Source organism: Macrosteles quadrilineatus, unplaced genomic scaffold, assembly GCF_028750875.1.
Source record: "Macrosteles quadrilineatus isolate MER2022 unplaced genomic scaffold, UCM_ALF_1.0 Scaffold_1__1_contigs__length_201487025, whole genome shotgun sequence".
NCBI lineage: Eukaryota > Metazoa > Arthropoda > Insecta > Hemiptera > Cicadellidae > Macrosteles > Macrosteles quadrilineatus.
Window position 1 is genome coordinate 169,060,583 of NW_026542594.1, and position 22,263 is coordinate 169,082,845.

At 35.4% G+C, this 22,263-nt stretch overlaps 1 protein-coding gene across 2 annotated transcripts in view; it reads left to right on the plus strand.

Moving 5' to 3' along the window:
- Positions 1 to 22,263, plus strand: part of LOC128989566 (uncharacterized) — a 225,249-nt gene that overhangs the window by 44,689 nt on the left and 158,297 nt on the right. Inside the window, exons 1-2 of one of the 2 annotated variants that reach the window (XM_054411471.1) lie at positions 19,957 to 20,086; positions 21,696 to 21,755. In XM_054411471.1, the coding sequence (XP_054267446.1) occupies positions 19,972 to 20,086; positions 21,696 to 21,755 (175 nt within the window). In that variant the 5' untranslated portion in view covers positions 19,957 to 19,971. Of the gene's footprint in view, positions 1 to 19,956; positions 20,087 to 21,695; positions 21,756 to 22,263 lie in introns of those variants that run through there. The other variant, XM_054411480.1, reaches the window with a different exon arrangement.

Sequence of the window (22,263 nt, forward strand, 5' to 3'; positions counted from 1 at the left end):
GTGGTGGTTTACGTCGTTGAGGTCTCCACGAGCTCACGATTTGTCGGGCGTGTGTCATGTTCGCCCCAATTACAGACGGATATAAGATTAATTCAGTTGTGTTTTGCGGTGGGAGGGGGGAGGGGGTCCAACAATGGATGGAAATGGAACACGGTGTCCTCTGTAAATGTGAAGGCCGGAATAGAGGACAACTTTGAGCAGCGAGCATCGACCATCGAGCACACTGGAGCAGTGACCTTGCCAATGATATTATATGTCTGAACAATTTAGTTACTTGAGGGGTTATTGGGGACATTCCCCCATCACTATTAGGTTTAAAAAAGTGTTTACGAAGTAGAATATAAAATACGTGAATCCGATCCCTTCCTGAGGTGAGAAAGTGCTTAAAAACAACAAGCTCAGTTCACAAAATCACAGACAATATAGACACATAGAACTCCACAGTAGTCAAAACAAGAACACAAATCGCAAAAGAAAAAACATTACTAGAAATAGTACTAATTATTTGTTCTTGCTTGAGCTACCATCCAGTGCAGATGCAGACGTTCCCCATTGTATTCGCCCATCCTCCTCTTTGACTTTATATGAGCTTTTTACTTCATCGCCTGAGGTAAAAAAAAATATTCCAGATCCCGAAACATCGTAAATTTTTTGTATTTTTATAGATGATGAGGCCAATGAATTAACACGTTCACTGTCGATCACAACAATCTTTGAGGTCTTTTGCTAACTGTTCCAGTTAGTAGCAAATGTTTGAATCCCAAAAGAACAGTTACTAAATGCATAATGAAGATTTGTGAAAATATAATTTCTTAATACAGTATTTACTGAATAAACACTGTTAACCGTACCTCACATATCAACAACCTACACTTGCTTAACCGTTTTGACGTAAATTTTACATAGTAAGATACCACTGTATCAATCCATTGCAATCCAGTTCGTTCAGAGCAATTAGATAACACACAGAACATTTAACACCAACAACCTTCCAAATGCAGCCATTGCGCTACCCGTTTACTTTTCCTCTGAAGAAAAAGTCAGAAAAAATATCTAAAGAAAACAGGTATCCGATACAGAGCTGGGACGATCAGTCTCCATTTTGCAAAAAGTTGTCTTTCGCAAGGAACTTTCGCTTGTTAGGCTTTGCCCACGTGTTGTCTGCAGAGGGTGTTGCCAAATAACGTACGTTGCGTAAGTCCCGCGACTTTTTTCAAATTATACTTCAGTTTCGAAGCACAGTTATATGACATGACTTATTTGGATTTATTCATTAATCAAGGTACCTGTAATCCAGCTACTAGGAGGTCACGAATTGTGGATATTTATAGGCATGCACTGTGGATGCGATTGGTGTGGATTAACGTCCGCACGAGTGAGTACTACGACTATCCGCAGTACTATCCTGATAATTAAACCAATTCGTATATCAAAGGCAAAACTGGGGTTCGGATTTCACTATTAACTGTAGGTCCCTTAGTTTAGCTGTATGGGCTATTAATTAACAGCTGTCTCTAAGGAATATGTCGGCCTTAGTCACTAACAAGACTACAAGATCGCGCCACTCATCCTACACTTATCTCCATTTATACTTGGCTTAAAATACCTACTTCGCATGGTCGCCATTTCATTGAAAAGTATTAAGTTAAGTATTAAGTAAAGAAAATAATATATCTTTAAGAACATTTCTGTGGTGTGTGGCGACTGACCAGAAGTGTATACAGGTGGTTGTCCTCTAGCCTACATCTCGGTCAAGGCGTCAGGCCTAGTGTAGGAGTGATCTGATCTTGCTCTAGCAATCATCATAAATCGTCATCAATATTATGATTTTTTCCTAATACCATTTATCTGTGATATTAGATTATATATCGTGTTATCACGTGTAATCGTTATTTTGAAAACTTGTGTCTTACTGGGTAGCTAATAGTGTCCAAAATTCTCAGTTATATTACAAATCATTTTTTGGCCCTGTAATAGGATATTTCATCTTAAAATCTGAAACTTGTGTCTTTCATGCCAGGAGTGTACTGTAGAAGGTAGTAGGTAAATGCTACGCTCTACTTACTCTTAGGAGGAATTTAATTGTACACTTTGGCATTTATTCTTTGCCTATGAAAATAGGTGAACGGCGATAATATCCCCCAAATTATTCAGCCGAAAGGGTTGAAGCTGGTAAAATGGCGATAAATTAATATTATCTACTGTAAACATAAATAAGAACTCTATAGGTCTATAGATATTTGACCTACTATCGGTCAAAATCCGTTACGTGTTCTATAAAGACAACTCTATATTATACAACTCTATTTTTTACAATTACACTTATACGCTCGAGGAATTTGGTTGGTTAGGATAGGTTAGAGGAAATGACACTGTCTAACCTAAACTAACCAACCAAACTTCTTGAACAGCCATTTCCAGGTATCTACGACGGCATATAAGTGTAATAAGTGTAAAACATAGAGTTGTGGTCACGTAACGGACTATGACCAGTTAAAATAAATATTTGAAAATTGTTTTAGCAAATCCATAATGATAGTAAAACTATAAAGTAGTATGTTTAAACTATGGTTATCGCTTGCATATTTGACTATGAGAACAATTTTATATGACTTGATATTAGACCCATCTTTTATTAGGATCATCGAATATTTAAGTTCATTAGGATTTCCTTTAGTACAGACATTATAAACTCATGCTTTATACAATTGCATGCGTTTACGTATGAATGCATTTTGATATAGGTAGGTGGTTTCTTTTTTGCAGTAGGTTATGAGTTGCATTTTCTTCACACAATCGGTTGATTGTTGCCAGAAGTTGTGAATCATCCGGAGAATTCTTTGTCCGCCTTTCACCATTCCCCGAGAGACTTATGCTAACATAAATGACGTTTCATATCTGCTAAAAGCTATATAGATAACTAGACGTACGAGCGACCTTTAAATAGTTATCTATGTAACTGTTAACGGCGTGTTTAGAAAGTGTTACTTCTGTAAATTGTTCAACTCCTCTTTAGATGGACGTTTTAGATAAATTTTTAGCAATTTGGTTGTTTGAGAAGCCTCGTAGATGTTGAAGAATTTGAAGACAAAACCTTCTTCAATGACGTTCGTAAGAAAAGTTTTAATGTGTAGATTTTTGTCTTGCTATCATAATGGACATTCAAACGGGTTGACAAAAGTTCATTTGGATACACGAACTCTACAACAAGTTTATTCTTATTCCTCTCTTACGATGTCATATTTTGTTAAAAATTGGAATTTGATCAGATTATTTTAACTACGCTGACCTATCAGAGTGTATAAAGAAACGTAAGGAGAATATCAGATGGCTATTTAGTCTAAATCTTTAAATCTTCGGTAGGTAGATGGCTCAGTCGGTTGCGGGACGAACTTCTTATCCAAGACAACGATGTCGTGGGCGAGGATCATTGCCACTACATTTTATCAGCACAGTTCAAATCTTGTACTTAACAAACTAACCCCTTGCTTCCATACGATCCACTCACAGACCTGCGTGGACGGGCAAAGTCAGAATTAAAAGAGGCCGCAAACCTAAAAAATAATTAAATGACAAATTATCATTAATGGATACTTACCCTTTCAAAGCATCGAGACAAGGTATTTAGGACCAAACGTATGACCTAACTATGTTTAACAGGGTGTGTAGTTATGGTTTGATATCTGGATGTTAGCTAAATTTGTACGGAGTGTTTCTGCCTAACCTTCATCAGTTGAAATTTTCGTTTTTTGCTTGTGGTGCATAGATTAAAGTTCGATCTATGATTTTAACATTGACATAAGATCAGAACATTCTTTATAAGAGAATTTATACTTTCCCAAATTAAATGGATTTTGCCTAATTTAAATGCGTGGCATAAACGTTTTTGGTTATTTTTACTGCAATAACTTCTCCGGAAGTTTTACGTATTAGGAAGTAACAATAATTTCTTGGAAGGGAGTAACCTTCTTCCTCGATCGAGAGATAAGGTCACGAAGCAGGCTGACCTTTTCATCAATATTTGGCAGATGTGAAATGGAGGAATTCATATGGATTGTGTTATCTTTAAATGTTTGAGCCAGATAGTGGCATTCTAAATTGACCGATTGTGAACGCTATATGTCAAAGAAGTTCAAATCCTTAAAATGTTCAAGATATCTCTAATATCTATTAGACAATACACTGGTTATAAAATTAGTTTTAAAATTATTTATCATCTAAAACTGTGGATAGAAATGGTTATTCAATATAAATCCTTTGCTCAGAATCGTCTTTTCAAATCGTTTATAATCTATCTTTAATCTGTTAAGTAGGTAATATACTGTAGTTAACCTTGATCTTTATGTAAGCAACAGTATGATTCTTTTCCAACGTGCTCATTAGTTTAAATATGTGAATATCTTTTAATAATAAAAATGATTGGCACAATAATATTTAACATGCCATGACACTCTTTTCGGACTTATTCTTGAAGAAAGTACCCAAAACATAAAGAACTTATACCAATGTAATATTTTAGTTATATATTTTTATTGCAATCATTATTTCTTATTAGACTGACAAGACAAGGTAGGACTGACCAAGGAAGGTTTACTTGAAATTTTAAGGATGTACGAGACTGAGGGAAAATGTTATATATCTATAATTTTTATTGAGTTGAACATTTTAATATTTGGTGTGCATGTTGGGTATTGTATCATTTTCCCCGTTAAAATAAGATTGTGCAACGTTCGCTAAAATCATTCACATACCAAATCTAACCATATGTTTTCTGTTTCAGGTAAAAGATGATGTTACAGTCGCTACAAAAACATGGAAATGTAGATGGGTGAGTTTGGCCTCGATTCCAAAAGTAGTAAAAAGAATAATGAACAAATAATTTTCACAGATCGAAATCTATAATAATCATAGTCAAAGGACAGTCTAAAAAGTTATCGTCTTTTATAAATGCAACCAAAAAGTAAACATTGTTGGATTTTTTTGCATGTAGTAAATTAACTAACAATAAATCAACAATATAAAAGAAAACCATTATAAAGTGTCTTCGCCTTCTCAGGCTTTCAGTGGACCTCTTTTAGTCGGCCCTTGTCTGCCGACACCGACGTTTTGAGTACTGAATTAATTCCTAATTAACAACCTCGAAAATTCAACCCGTTTACATTGTTTTTAAGCCACAGAGAAGTCCTGACAATTCATTTTTTCGATTCCAACCTACGCAATATACACCTTGAGAGTAGTCCCTCCCTGTAACTTTTTGTCCAAATGTGTTTTGCTGGTTATGGTAAAAATTGTTCAATTAAAAATTTAACTATGGACCTTAATTTAAATCTCACAGAAAATTTTTTAACTTTTGGTGAAAGAAAATTCATTTCTTTATCGTACAAAATTCATTTTCAACATTTTGAGTATCTGTAGTGATCAGCTGTAAATAAATGGGTCATATCGGTTTCGGTAGAGAGACTGCCTTAAGCTGTTATGGTTATGTAATACCGCTTTAGAACTTTATGGTTTATGCGGCGACATGACTGATAACAATGCACTATCACGATATCACTCCCACAGCTCATTGTTTCTTGAACACACCTTCTGTCGAAAATAACACAAGATAACAATATTTTGCTGAGTTTATAAAGTCGATAGATGTCCATATTGTCTTTGTCAATATTTAATTAATTTGTTCTTATATCTCAATTTAATCTCAGAATACTTTATAGATTCAAACACTAGGCAAATCGTGTGGATACATTTGACAAAATCTAAATTTCTAAATTCTAAAAAAGTAAGTAATAACATTAGTGAAATGGGTAAGCGTTGGCGTGTAACCATTCGGATCCCTTAATTGCCTGGATTGTTGTCTCATTGATCTAGACATGTCATTTTTCATCTTCCTCCCAAAGAGGGAATTCGAATCAACTAGACCAAAAACTGCCAATGAAGTTGAAGTGCTGCACCCTTGATGGTTGCTATTTTTACCTTCTATGAGAGAGGTATGTTCATGGTCAATACAACGGTGATATTATGCGCACACGAGCTTTAGAAGATCGTAGGTTGGATGTCAATGATGGATAACATTCTGTTGTTTGATGAATGACATAGAACTGCTCATAGTCACAGGCACAACACAACGATGATAGTGTTGCGCACACACGCTTCAGAAGATCATAGGTTGGATGTCAATGATGGATAACATTCTGTTGTATGATAAATGACACAGAACTGCTCATAGTCACAGGCACAACACAACGATGATATTGTTGAGAACACACGCTCCAGAAGATCGTAGGTTGGATGTCAATGATGGATAACATTCTGTTGTATGATAAATGACACAGAACTGCTCATAGTCACAGGCACAACACAACGATGATATTGTTGAGAACACACGCTCCAGAAGATCGTAGGTTGGATGTCAATGATGGATAACATTCTGTTGTATGATAAATGACACAGAACTGCTCATAGTCACAGGCACAACACAACGATGATATTGTTGAGAACACACGCTCCAGAAGATCATAGGTTGGATGTCAATGATGGATAACATTCTGTTGTATGATAAATGACACAGAACTGCTCATAGTCACAGGCACAACACAACGATGATATTGTTGAGAACACACGCTCCAGAAGATCATAGGTTGGATGTCAATGATGGATAACATTCTGTTGTATGATAAATGACATAGAACTGCTCATAGTCACAGGCACAACACAACGATGATATTGTTGCGCACACGAGCTCCAGAAGATCGTAGGTTGGATGTCAATGATGGATAACATTCTGTTGTATGATAAATGACACAGAACTGCTCATAGTCACAGGCACAACACAACGATGATATTGTTGAGAACACACGCTCCAGAAGATCATAGGTTGGATGTCAATGATGGATAACATTCTGTTGTATGATGAATGACATAGAACTGCTCATAGTCACAGGCACAACACAACGATGATATTGTTGCGCACACGAGCTCCAGAAGATCGTAGGTTGGATGTCAATGATGGATAACATTCTGTTGTATGATAAATGACATAGAACTGATCATAGTCAAAGGCACAACACAACGATGATATTGTTGCGCACACGAGCTATAGACGATCGTAGGATGAGAGTCGATGATGGATGTTATTCTGTCACTCTTCATTAGCCTCAGCTCATCATTCATTCAATTGTATAATTATCGTTACTTCCACACGCGTTCCAACATACCCAGTCATACCCATTAAACAACCTTTGGTTCGCTTTCATTTCACCGCAGGTAGTTAAACTGTGTAGGATGAAATTACAGTTATCCTACGCTGGTTTTCTCGCCTGGCTGTCTGCGTAGAACTACATTCCAATACCGGTTTCTGCTGCGTATTCACAAACTTATATTTACTCGACCTTTGTCACTTTTGCCCTTTGAGTCAATCAAGTAGAGTCAATCAGAGCTGGCGCTCAATTAATGAGAGAAAGCTTTGTGAACCCTCCTCGTTATGTTGGGCTTGAAATTCGCGAATTCGCGTGTCACCATCGTTTGGCAAGATCCAGCTGCTGCGTGGTTGATACTGTGGTGTTTGTGAAACTTTGTCGTGCAAACTCTTCTGTTTCAAATGGCTGCTTGTTGCAAATTAACCACCCGAATTTTATAAACCATAAACATAGGCAAGTAATATTTATTTTTGCTTGGATGGTAGGTTTCCAGTTACACAAAGCTTTACGACAAGTTTTTAGGTCATTTAAATCTTTAATACCGGTCGATGATCTATTTTTAGGAGTACTTTTACGAATTATTTTTTAGTCTCTATTGATGCAAACCAAGATTGTTTATCATATTTTACCATAGAGTATCAAAGACTTCTTAGCCAATGAAGTAGAAAAAACAGCTGCTAGAGAGGTGTATTTAAAACATTTACAATGTCTTGTAAACAATCCAGCAAATCAGTATTACTTTTTGCGTCAATAACCATGTGGTTTCAGCATAAAATGCTCTATTGTCTAAAAGTCTATTGATAGTAAATTTCCGTCGGTTTCACAATCCTCCAACGTGACTGAAAATTTCCTGAAACACACAGAAAGTCATCTCGGAACAGGGGTTTCCAGAATACTGACGAATAACTGATTATGTAGTATCTGCGCTTGGATATAGAAATGTTGGACGCACTCTCTTGTAAACTACGTGCAGTTCTGAAAACTGATAAATCCGGAGGGAAAACAGTAAAACACAAAGTACACGACGTAAACAAGACCGTAAACCTGGTAATAAAATGGAGCAGACTCCTCGAGAGACGGAGGCGGAGAGAAAGTACCATGACCTTGAGGAGGCAGTGAAGGTCAGACAGGTTGTGGAAAGGTCCGAACACTTCCGACTTTCAACGAATCATCTTCGGCGAATCCGAACAAGGAGCGTGAAGTGCGGCGTGATCTTGGAGTCCTTCTTGTATAGCCTTCGCTGTTGTGGGACCGCGACCACGACGTGCATAGCGGATAACCGGGAGAAATTGCAAGGTTCACGAGCAAAACTGCACACTACAAACCGCACAGCATGTAATGACATTACAATGCACATAATAGAGCGTAATTCTGATTCAGGAACTACTTTTATGGTAGTGCTCTTCATCGTATGATTCTGTGATATGATTTAATCGTTTCTCTGTTGTGCACACGAATAGGTAGTCCAAGTTTACTGTGCAGTATTAACATATAATCATAATCTATTATTATTGTTGTAATGTCAATCTTGTGTTAGGATATGAGCGCAGATTCAACTTTTATCTCGGGTTAACGTTTAAAATGAGTTTACTTATTTAAATACTTTTTCAATGAAAAAAGTTAATTATTCGCTAAATTTTATCCAGCGTCATGAGATGTTTTAAGATATTTTGTAGAAGTTTTTTTTCAGTGCTAAGATAAAACGTCAACATAGACTACAGACTTCTCCATGATAATCGATCTGGGATGATTATTGTGCGCTTTAGTTTGACTTTATAACAGAGGAGTTCAATGTATCTTTTTCAAACTATAATTTGATTACATTTTATGTGTATGGCAAACTTATTTCACCGTAACATTGTAAATCATATAAAATTTGATATATTTTCGATTTATAATGTTTCCTTTCTGTAAGTAAATACGGTATTTTACTGCGGAAACGCATTTTATCGTGTAGGGTATGGATCAAGGAAAAAAATTTGGAATTTCGGAAAGCATTAATGGTTCTAAAGATTAGTGTGGGATTACTGAATGAGAATTTGTCTCATTAGGTTGTATAATGTAATATAGATTTTTGGTGTGTTATTATACCAGAAGATACACAGTAGTTATACGAGTATATGTATGTTCAGTTTTATTTGGTTGAAATATTTTTGTAAGTTGAAAAATAAAAATATAAAAATAGTAAACATCAAAATAGCCCTCTACATTATACTGGGTGGAAGCATAATATAATATTGTCTTCAGTTGATTCATAAGGATGTTAAATCTACGGAGCTGGTATAAGTTAATCTATGCTTGTTATCACCAGATCTACTCCACTCTCCAGATGTCTGTGAGGGTAGGACTGCAGTGGTACAATGATGACGTCACTCCCAAGATCTGATACTCAAGTCGACGATCAATGTAGACGGTAGACCCGCCCTTAGGTCAAGGATAGTAGGCTAGTGTCCTGGATATGATCTCAATAGTCACTATAACGTCACACACTAATTGATACAAACCATCCAACAACTGGATTGTGGATGCTAGTTAGTTGACTTTCAAAATAAAAGCATTTGGTATAGCTTAAGTAACGTAAATGTAGATGTAGTTCAAGTACATTCGTTATTGAAACTTTAACGCCGTGGATTTCTTGATTAAACAAAAATATATCTTCAAAAATGAGTTTTTGTGTAAGAATGTCGCTTGTTGAAACAGTTCTGATTTCATCGAGCGAAAATAAGTTAGCAAAAGGTTCTTGGGTGATCTTTTGTGTGTGTTTGTAAATATAAATATACTATGACGGATTGGTGCAATGATAATCATTCATTATTAATACCCTTATTAGGCCATTAATTCAATTATTTTTTAAACAATGACGCACTCCTAAGGTGTGTATTTTAAGATGAATATGATTGAAAAATGATGGTAGAATGGAGTGAGATGGATTATCTTTGACGCAGTGAAGCTTTAACTAATTAATAACAGCTGTGTGTGTTTTTTTTTAGATCAGGAAAACATTTTAGAACAGATAAGAAAAGTCCAAAGATAAAGAACAACTGGTTCTTGAATCCTTTGCTTACCACGCATTTCATATGTTAGCGCTACGATTTTAGCTACAGAAAATAATAGAAGAGATTTATTATAAAAATCATATTTTCTAACAGTTTTGGCGATGCAGTTCGTATAGTTTAAAATTGTTGCTATTTTGATTACATAACTAAAAATACCGAACAAAATATCTAACCTTTCTAGATCTTACTTCTTGCTTCTTTATTTAATATCATTGTTCATTATGGAAACTGTTTACTTGGTCATATAAAAACCTACACGATGCACAGTGTTTGAGCGACCATATTTTCGCCGCATAAGATACCAAGGCGTTAGATAGGCTACCCGCACTGCTTAGTACCTATATTGCCTGCAGCGCCGTGTGTAGGGGCTTACAGTGCTGTTGTACTACGGTAGGTACTGTCTTTATAAACGTTCTTCCATCAGTGGTTTCAGTGCAAGTGGTTGTTAGTTTATAACAAGAGCAATGTTTTGTGTACAATATAATAAAAAAATATATTTTAATCAAGTGGAAGAATAGTTTTGTATTTTAGTATTTCGTGTTCGTAAACCCAACAAAATTTTGACATTTTAAAAGTGTTATTATTTGTAAGGAAGCGGATGTATAAATTAACCGTTTATGGAGGTGGGGTTAGTCTTGTTGGATCGCAAGACTTTTATCCTAGAGTTTGAGGTTGAAATCCCGTCAATTGCCAATTAATTTTCGCGGTGACATTATGTTATAGAAATCAAAAGATGATAAGTAAATGCGTCATGTGAACCTCTCTGCATAGGAGAACTCATTGCACTACATTCCGTACAGTAATTAATTATGTAGAATAAATTTGTCAACAAGAAACGCTATTACTACATGAACCGATTACGGAAATCCTAATTTTTGTGTACAATTTTTTCCTAAATTTGTTATTCTATTGTCTTAGTGCACTTCCAGCGCGCATAAGTTTGAAAAAGACATTGCAATCATGTTGCAAAATAATGTCGTGCAATAAAGATTAAGTCGATATCAACAATTGAAACTTACTTCATCGCGCTATTTAAAGAAATACCTTCAGCAATTACGGCAATACGTTATTAACCATTTAGTCATAGTTTCCTACATTCTTCCCTTAATTGCCTAGACAATTGACAACATAATATACGTTCCATTTTAGTTTTCTTACTTTGTATAACGTTCAATTGGTTTATGTGTGACTTCAGTATTTTTTACCCGCGTTCCTCTACTTAAATTATGATGGAATAAAATGCTAGCGGTTACTAGTTTATTAATGTGACAACCAATCACTTATCTCTCAAATTTATCTTCTTAGCTGCGTCGCCGTCATAAAAATACGCACATGGCTTTAAACGTAGTATTAAAGTTATCATAGTGCGACTTTTCAAGCTGCATTATTAACGAGCACAACAGCCAACCAAATCACTTACCCTAGTAACTTATTTAAATTGCCTCAAAACAATATTTTGACTTATATGTTCATTGGCTTTTTATTGTTTGAACTTTCGTTCATTCCATCATTTTATTTAAGTCAACTACAGTAGTAATATTATAATCAATTACAATTAACAAAACAAGTTTAGGTTAGGTAATTTCACCAATCCACAACAGGTCCTTCTCGAATATTAAAAAAAGTAGCTACAGCTAGCCCCATATGGATGGGTTGTACACTTCAGTTGCAAAAGTAATATGAGTAATAAAAGTAATAGGATGTAGCCCTACTTGTTTTGTTTGTTGATGGTTAACACTTGTCTCGTCAGACGCCATTACTTTCTCTCTGCGCTACCAGGTGACCTTGAATGACCTTGGGGTCAACGACCTCTGGCTGACCGTCCTGGAATATTCGCCATTCCTCCTCATTCTTGGCTTCTGCGTCTCTCTTCGCCAAAGTCTGCCGTCTTCAGTCATCACCTCTATAATTGACATGGGTTCTTTGATCTGAATACTATAGCATCGTTACTTGCTGGTTCATATGTTTTACGATTCTAGGTGACCTTAATTATATTTGTTGATTTTATGTGGCGTGTCTTTACTCGAGTGACTTATTCATTTCTTTCGCACGAAACGCGTATTACGTTTTCCTGACTTGCTTTGATCTGAAAATTTAACATATATTGTCAAGTTACCACATGGAATGTTAACTTAGGCCTACATGTTTGAGTATTTTTATTTACTTATAGTCTCAACGTGTTCTTTTTTTAATAATTTAGTCCAAGCGATAACATTCTTTTACGTTTACATTATTGCATTTTAAAATTGAAAAAAATCTAGGTTGGCTTTCCTTCTGTTTGTCTCTTCTTTTAGAACTTTTATATCGATATTAGACACACTAATATAATATAAATTAGCATTCTGGTGTTAAAGCCCATGTGGAGTTAGAGTGAAATGTTATATATTGATATATTGATATTAGTTCTGAGATGGATTTTGCTTTTAAAAATTTTACCTTAATATCAATGAGACAACAATATAATCTATACATATATGTTATTTATTTAGATTAAGATGTATTTATTTATATAACTATACAAATCAAAAATGTCTCAGATGTACAATCTACCATCACACAAAAAAATCACAATAGCAAAAAAAACGTTATTTGCGATTGGAATTGCACATGTAGGAACATTGCTGTTTGTCGACGTAATTAGTTGCAAGCGTGTCTGTCAGTGTGTTGGTGGCGCACTTCCGGTGAACTGTTGGTTAGTTTCCGGTCAAAGACACAGAATGACCATCCACTGATGCGTGAACAGAAATAACACTGTTATCATGTTATGTTGTTTTTCCCATCGTTCTTCTAAACAAACTGAATATGCACTTTGATCGAAATCGAGCATAATTGTGCGTTTCCTACGTGAGTATAATCAATCCCTTTTGGAATCCCTAATATTGCGTTACCTTTACACCTCTATTTAGGTAGGAAACCTACCTCCAGTATTCTGAACATGACAATGTATTTTAATGCTAATTTTATTTAAATGTACCGTAGAAGATTTTCTATTGGTAATTTTCTGCTAAGATAAACCACAGTAGGCCTATTTCAAATTTCGACAAATATGTTTTATTTTATTAATCTTTAAAAACATTTCAAATCACTCGAATATGTAGTAGAGGTCCAATCAGAAAAACAATACTCTATTAGATCAGATTAAATTAGAGTTCGATATTATTATATTAAAATTGTTTTTATTTAGGGTGTATTTGCAGGAACAAAATGAACAAATTCGTGTGTTTTTTACAAATTTGAAGAATGTTCTACCTTTGCTGATTTTTGAACAAAAACTGAACAAAATTTTGGATTCTTTGAAACCTCACAGCCTAATTTAGTGGGTTATGGTAGGGGACCAACCAACGAACTATAACCACCTATAACCATGCTCTAGCCACCCGAATTGTTAATCCTTTCTGCGAAATTAATAATTTTTCTCTAATAATACGTCGTTTGGGCTTTTCCCTCACTATCGAATGGTTCAGAGGCCATGTATGATGACAAATATTTATCGTGAGTTCTCCAACTTCTAAATATTGTTTAAAAAATCAGCTGTGTTATCGTTGCATTGCTGTCTACATTTTGTTCGACATCCAACCTCTATAATCATTTCCGGTAGGCAGATCAGCTGTTTTTATTGTTGCATTTTGTTTACATTTTTAGTGTAGTGAATTTATTAGATTGGTTAATTACGTTCGGATTTGTTGAGCAACGGTAATAAACATTACAACTTAGGAAATGTACTGTATCAATTATGTATAACTAAAACTATACAATAAATATGGTTTGTGTATTTCCCGATGGTCTTAGCTGCAGGGTTTGAAGCTTCTTGCTTTTTTATAGTTATTTTGTCACCAACATTTTCACAGGTACTGTAATTTAATAATCAAAATTTTGTATCACAGTAATTCCCAATTAGACAAGATATATCTTCCACGTGTCTTAGTAATTAAAAATGACAGTAAAATAGTATTAACATCCGTCTAAACCTTACAATTGTCATAATACGAGATTACTATAATCTGTCGTCACGTGTTGTAGAGATAAGAAGAAGACTTATCAGCTGGTTGAGGTCGATGTTGATTATTGCTTATGTAAATGGCAATCCCTCTTTTCAACTAGTATAACACATTTGATATTTTTGTCACTGCTGTGCATTTATGTTACAAAAAAGTTGATTTTAATTAACTGTGGTTCATATAAGGTAGGTTAGTGAAAGTTGCAATGGCGTAGTCAGGTTGAGGAAAACACTATCAATAACCAGCTGCTTATGACGTGGGTAGATGATCCAAATATGCTGTAAAGTACGCAGAGTGGGTTGTATTATTACGTAGAAAGGGTGCGGTTGCTCATGGTTTAAAGCGCGGGACTTTTGCCATGGAACCTGGGGTTCAAATCCAGTGGATCAATAATAATTTTCGCCTATGTGATAATGTTGCGACACAGTGGTTTATTTGACTATGTAGAAGAAAAACATGCACCTTTAAGGGAGGAAATTTTAGCGACGAACTTCTTCCGATAAAATCCATAGATTGTCATTAACTACCTAGAATATTTCAAATGTGGTGCAAAATACGTATTAGATAAGTGCTTTCGAAATTAGATCTAAAAGTTTGCAATAACGCTAGTACAAAAGCCGTTAGCTGCTCTTAACGCTAAATATTTCTCGTATTAATCTTTATATTTTTAAAACAATGTTTTATTTGTTAGTCCGCGGCGATAAGGTATATTTTGTTAGACGAAATTATTGGGTAAAGTTAGGTTAGGTTGGATCAGATCAGGTGAGATTGGTTTAAACCAATGAATACAAAGTATTCAATGCTAAAACGTGCCGCAATAAACAGTACAAGACATTTATGCTACATCGTTGACAGCTCAACAAGCCCTAACATCAGTTTTGTTTAAACATAATATGATTAAAGACCAGCTGGATGTAGTGAACAGTTTTTGACCAACGCAGTAAATGAATACTTGGACAACCTAACCTCAAAATTTAGAGATGTCATACTTTGTTTGAAGAGTGAAGTGGAAGAATCCTCTCGTAGGTCTATGTACATTAGGATAGAGCTGAATTTAGCTGGGGAAACGGTGAAGAGAACTTACATCGAGTTGGATAAGATACTGGAAAAAACTTTGAAGAAGTATGAAGGAAATTGTAACATCAACGCATGTTTATCAATAGTTTCATATCTAAACAAACTTTGCTAGACTTTTTGTCAAGAAGAAAATCAAGATAAGGAAAGAATGTGAATAGTAAACAGATAATATTGACGAAGCTATTATCTTATTATTATTATATTATTTCAGGCTGATTCAAAACAAGCCTGAGTATACTTTAAAACTGTAAGTTTATTTTGAAAGTTACCATTAACAAAGCTACACTTTTGCTAATTTTTAATAAGCCTAACTATACTGATAAGTCTGTAAGTATAAAAAGTTAACATTGACGAAGCTATCCTCATGTTGATTTTAAACACGCCTAAGTGAAAAAAAATATTTTGTATTCAATCATTTAGCCAGTATACAGTTTGATCCGAATCTAAAACTAATTAATTAAATTGTTGATGTTAGCCTCCGGATTACGTTGAATATAAAAATTGGTGTAAATACCTGCTTCTTGTAATCCAAATTGTTGCTGTTATGACGCAACTAGTTTCGACTTATCATGAAGTCATCTTCGGGCGTCCAGGGGATGTCAATTCACTTCATCAGAAGGTCGTCAATACACATATACGTTCATACACGAACCGTAACACGTTCATACACGAACCGGTTCGTAACCGTGACCATGTTCGTGTATGAACGTATATGTGTATTGACGACCTTCTGATGAAGTGAATTGACATCCCCTGGACGCCCGAAGATGACTTCATGATAAGTCGAAACTAGTTGCGTCATAACAGCAACAATTTGGATTACAAGAAGCAGGTATTTACACCAATTTTTATATTAATTAAAGTTTGTTTTCTGTGTGCATAACAATCCTTATTTCCAAGAAGGTAGGGGTTGGATTAATCTTTATTAAACTCCACAGGGGTTAACTGTGCGTTTTTCGTTTTGTGCTTTCTTTGCGAATCAAAATCGTTTCTTCACTCCCATGACGTCATCGTGAGTGTTGCCATTTCCATGAACGTTTAAGGATATTCTAGTTACTGTGACGTTACCCTTCTGGAGCCCCCTGTATTTACAACGTCATTGACGTCAGTCCAGCAACAATGAGACGTCACGCCCAGCTGGACAGTCCAACGAATCCAACTGACAGATGAATAGGCATTAATAACATTGACCTATTGTTAGAATAAGTTTAAACTAATCACCCAAAACGTGTAAGGGCCACAACTTTCTATTGAAAACACTTGATATAAGAAATCAGAAATGAAATTTACATATGCCATAAACATAAGCCCACACCCTTCATTGGAATTTTGTTTGATGGATAAGCATACCTGAAGGTGGGTTCAAAACTACTAGGCCTATGTAGGTTTGCACGAATTAGAACAGAAAGGGTATGGATCATAACCATAAACAAATTATGTACTTACTCAAAACTAAACATGATTTTATTAATAATTTAAATGGATCTGTCAAAAATGTGCAAACCAGCTGTTATGGCATTAGATATTCGCGCCAGTGACGTAATTTGTGTATGTTTATCATCCATATTTTTTTTTATTCTCGTGAGACTAAGCGTAAACAATCTTGTGAATGGGGAGATTTGACCCACTGAGCTAAAATTATAACTGGAGGTAGCACTGCCATGGCAGAAGTCTGTCAAAAGCGAGTCGCTGATTTTGTTAGGTTGGTATAGCAGTAAGTTTTCTTACCATAGCAATAACATGGCTTCTTATAACTAGGTTGGTATAGCAGTGAGTATTTTTGTCATACTTGAATACTTTTAATACTTTAATAATTTTCTTTGAAATGGCGACCATACAAAGTAGGTATTTTAAGCCAAGTATAATAATAGCCATAGCAATAATATGGCTTCTTATAACTCACACCTCACGCAAACATGGCGGCTGGCGACACGCATCTTTGACATTCAGTGCTACCTCCAGTTAGAATTATAGCTCAGTGATTTGACCCCGATTATCCAATGATATGGTCTTGTTGTTGTAATCTTGTCATATAGAATTTATCTTGACGGCCGTGGATTGCAAATGCCCACATGATCTCATTGTTGCCAAAATTAACAACAACTCGCGAAACGTGGTTTCCTGAACAGCTGTTTAGTGTTGTGTAATAGCTCACTCGTTGCTGTGTTTAGTGTCTGTTAGTGGTGCATAAATGATATCCCGAGTCCCGACCTTTACTGTGTTCTAATTATTACACACGGTCGCCTTTGTGTATTTCCTTGAATAATGTTTCGCCAATCAAAAAAATTTGACTTTGTATAACGATTTGGACTGGTTTTAAGAATGGCCAAAGATTTTAGTTCAATCAATTTTTTTACTATGTAAAAACCTATGTCTGATTTTGCATAGCTAGAGAGCATATAACTAGATAGAGAGGCGGGATAAAGAGCAGATTGATAGTATGTGAACACCGACAATCCAATGGCATTCACACCCTCTTGCATTTAGTTAGATTTTGTTTGATAACTTATAGTCTGTATTATGGAACCTGTCCTCTGATCCTTGTACTACCAGAGCCAATGGTTTGAAGCTCGGGACAATCCCAGGTAGACAAAGTATCAGAAGACAGGTTCCGTCATACAGACTATAATCACAATCACTGTTCATACCGAGTGGCGCACTTATCGTTGGGCGAATATACAGCGTTAGTAAAAAGTCTGGAGACTCCCTCTAGGTCTCTATCTCAATCCAGTAAAGAATGACATTGAAATCTTTAGATATCAGAATTAACTTGTTATTTTATATTTAATTGGCTGCCATATTTTACTGTGTTAAGATAGAGACCTCTAGTTTGCGTTGATAGTTTGCTTTTATCATGACCTTCAAAAGGAGGGGTCACTCGATACGGCTTAACATTTAAAATTTTTGAGTTTTCCCCAAAATCCCCCATTTTGGGTTTGGGAACCAGGTAGAAATTAGGCTCAAAAAGTACTTCATAACGTGCCATAAAGGTGTATAGAGTTTAGTTTTCCTAGTGTGAGCCGTTACAAAATTTACTGGGGGTCTCCAGACTTGGAAAGCTGTAAGTTAAATTTAACTTCTGAGAATTTCAGTTGGCTGCCATTTTTTACTGGATTGAGATAGAGACCTCTAATTTGCGTTGTATGGGCCGTTAAAAAATTAACAGGGGGTCTCCAGACATTTTACTAACCCTGTATATATACAGTTTATCAAGCTTATGAAGAATACAGAGTGAGTGTAGAATGGATTCTAATTACTTGTTACTTGTTAATTACAGCTTTGTTACTTCCAGCTGTTTTTTTGCTCAGGGCAATTTGAACTCAACGATTCAGCAAATACATTGATAACGTCTCAATTGATGACTGCATTTCCATTTTTACCTAGATTTCCGCGAAACCCCCTTGTAAAACAATAAAACGTTCTTGTGAAAACTTTTAACGTCATCGTTATCACAGGATAGAACCATTGTTGTAGAACAAGTAGTAGATTAGTTGTCGTGTTTGGCCAATAGGCTGTGAGAAGGTGTTAACTCGGCGACATTAGCAGTGCAAGATTTAACACCTTTTGAAGAGGATAACCGAGTTATTGTAGGTGTTACAGTGGTCAGTCTGTAGTTAAATGCGAGTACAGTAGTTACCTGTGTAGTTACGAGTGGTTAGTTAAGTGTGTTAAGTGAAAATGCTACAAGTGACACGGTGATAGTGGGAACAATGTGTAAAAAACGGTCGATGATTTTTTGTAAATGTTTTACATACCATTTAATTTTCTGACACACAACACAAATAACGATCTAGATTGGAAGTGTGTTGTAGGTCCCTTTGATTTCAATTATATTAGTGGTATTAGTCCTCTTTCAAACAACTATTATAGTGGCAAAGGGTTTTTGTCAAACAACTAATTTAAACCCCCTTAGGGACAGTTTAAATATTTGCTAGCACTAAATATATTTTATTTTAAAATGTTCTTCATACTTACAACGATGAAGTAAAATACATCACAATGTAATAAGTTAACTATTTTCAGACCAATGAGATGTTACTGCAAGTACCTGTAAATTATAGTGAACCTCTTAGGGAATTTGAAATTATTTTATTCCATTACTAAAACCTCACTCGTTTACTTCCGTTTTACAACGCATCGATAAGTGTCTCTTATCTGGTGATGTTGCACAACAGTTATTGTTTTACTGGGTTTTAATCTAGTGTTTTCCATATTGTTGTCGTGTGCTTAACTAACTGGCTGGGGTGTAGTGTGTGATTTTTAAAGACGGGACCATAAATAACATATATTAATCAATAAAGTGTCTAATGCGTTTAATATTTTGCGTTCTACGTTGTGTAGACTACGTTTTCAAATCTGTAGGCTACGTTGTGTGTTTTACGTTCGACATTCTATGTTCTGTGTTTTACTTTGTGCGTTTGCAATACGGCGTACTGTGTTATGTGTTCGACCTTCTACGTAGTTTGTTATACGTTCTACGTTGTGCGTTTGAACTTCTACGTTCTTGTTTCAACGTTTTGTATGCTACGTCCATTGTAGTACGTTCTGTGGTCGACGTTCTACGCTATTTGCTGTATGGTCTACGTTCTGTGTTCGATGTTCTACGCTGTTTCCTGTACGCTCTACGCTCTGCTTGTAATCGCAATGCCCAACCTCACCGTCAACAACTCCCTGTCTGAAGAAGTTGTTCACCACAGGATCGTGGTGTTAGTGGAGAAGTGCTTCTACAACCCGGATTGCCTAAGGATATTCCGAGAAGGTGATAAATATTTTCATTTGCTTCTTTCAGAATATCGTATCTCCAACTTTATGCAAACATGAAGAAATTTGTTTGGTTGTTAAATGCTGTTATTTTAAATGCTACAGGGATTTATTTTGTCAAGCAATTCCTCTTGTTTTACATTAATGAAAATATTAGGGAGATTTAAAATAATGTGACTCTGTTCCTAAAGTTCTGAACTGGAATGTTTCATGTCCGTTTAAATGGGAACTCTTCTGTAACGGTAAAAAAATAATAGCAAAAATAGTACTGTATATTGTAAAATTATATTAATAAAAAACTAGCAGCAAGTGTGACTTCTCAACTTCAAAATCTGTTATATATTTGAATTAATTTACAATTTTCTCTTGCAAATCCTATCGAAACACAAAATCTAACAAAAGTCATTTTTTCTTTACATTTTATACAAATTACAATATTTTACTTTAATTCACTAAAACATCACCAACCGTATAACCCCATTTTCGTATGGATGTAAACAAAATTGTATTATGGCCATCTGTTTTGATGTTAACAAATGTATACTTGAAAGAGTTCAGATGATTGACAACATAATTCAGCACAAACTTTGAAATTTTAAAAGCCTGCAGGACGAAGGGCTTTCACAGGATATCATCCAAACCCCCAAAAGGGCAAAGGCACATCTAGAACATAAGAGTAAATATTTATGAGTCGATTTGCTGAAGACAAAAATCCAACTAATTCTTTTAATAATATAGATAACATCATCTAATTACTTATCTCAATTAGTTAACCTGTGTATTTATAATATCAACTAGTTAACTATGACAAACAATGGTGCGGAGCCCTAAAAGCTTCAAAATTCGAATATGCCTATCCTCTGGTATATTGACCATGTTCATGCAATATTTCAGTTTAATCGGTCCAGTTATTCCCACGTGATGTAATAACAAGCAGATTGTCACTCAAACTTGCAGCTTCCCATTCATAATGTAAGTAGGATTATCATATGATTCTTAAAAGCAGGTGAGCACTGGTGAGCTAATCTGTTATAAACATCAAAGATAGCTGCACTTCCTTCCTGATAAGACATTTCCGGGTTTGTACTTGTCAAAGTGTCTACAGAAGTTTCCCATTTACCATCAATATACATTTAAAATCAGTGAGTTTTAGCACAGAATTAAGAGAGACGTTTTCTCTGTCTTTATTAAGTAAGTGTTTGTTGACATGGTTGTTGTTAGTTGGTATTGTTGTTGCTTATTGCCATAGTTGATGTTTATTGACATGGTTGTTGTTTATTGACATGGTTGTTGTTTATTGACATGGCTGTTGTTTATTGCCATGGTTGATGTTTATTGCCATGGTTGATGTTTATTGACATTGTTGTTGTTTATTGACATGGTTGATGTTTATTGACATTGTTGTTGTTTATTGACATGGTTGATGTTTATTGACATGTTTGTTATTTATTGCCATGGTTGATGTGTATTGCCATGGTTGTTGTTTATTGCCATGGTTGATGTTTATTGCCATGGTTGATGTTTATTGACATGGTTGATGTTTATTGCCATGGTTGATGTATGTTGACGTGGTTGTTGTTTATTGACATTGTTGTTGTTTGTTTCAGTAATGTCCGGAGATTACCCTACGTCAGATGTCATAGGCACTTACACGTACAATGGCACCGGTAAGTGGCATTATTAATACAGTACCGTAGTTGTACTCTAGAATTAGAACTTATCTATAGGTCAGTAGCTTTGACCATGCTTTGCATCGGGGTATGGCCGTATGATGTTAGTATTTTGAATATGTTATAGAAAACATTTGTAGTGTCAGCACCATAGAACATAACGTAGTCTATACCACTATAATGTTTAGTCACAATTTCATGTTTTGACTATGTTTCATAATGATTTTTGTGTTTGCGTGAACACGATAACTCGAGTAATTTTGGTCAGATTTAGATTAAATTTGGTTTGGTGTTGCAGGGTGGGATAAACTTGAATGAGTTCGCGAACCAGCATGATCGGACAATGGGAACGGGGATTTATGGGGGGGGGGTGGGTGTTTAGGGGGTTAGAATTGGGTTTTCGCAGTGTTGACCCTAAAAAACATAAGGTTTTGAAATTTCTCCCCAATCCATTTTTAGGGATTAAAAAAGGAATAATTTAGTACTGTATATTGAAGCGTTGTAG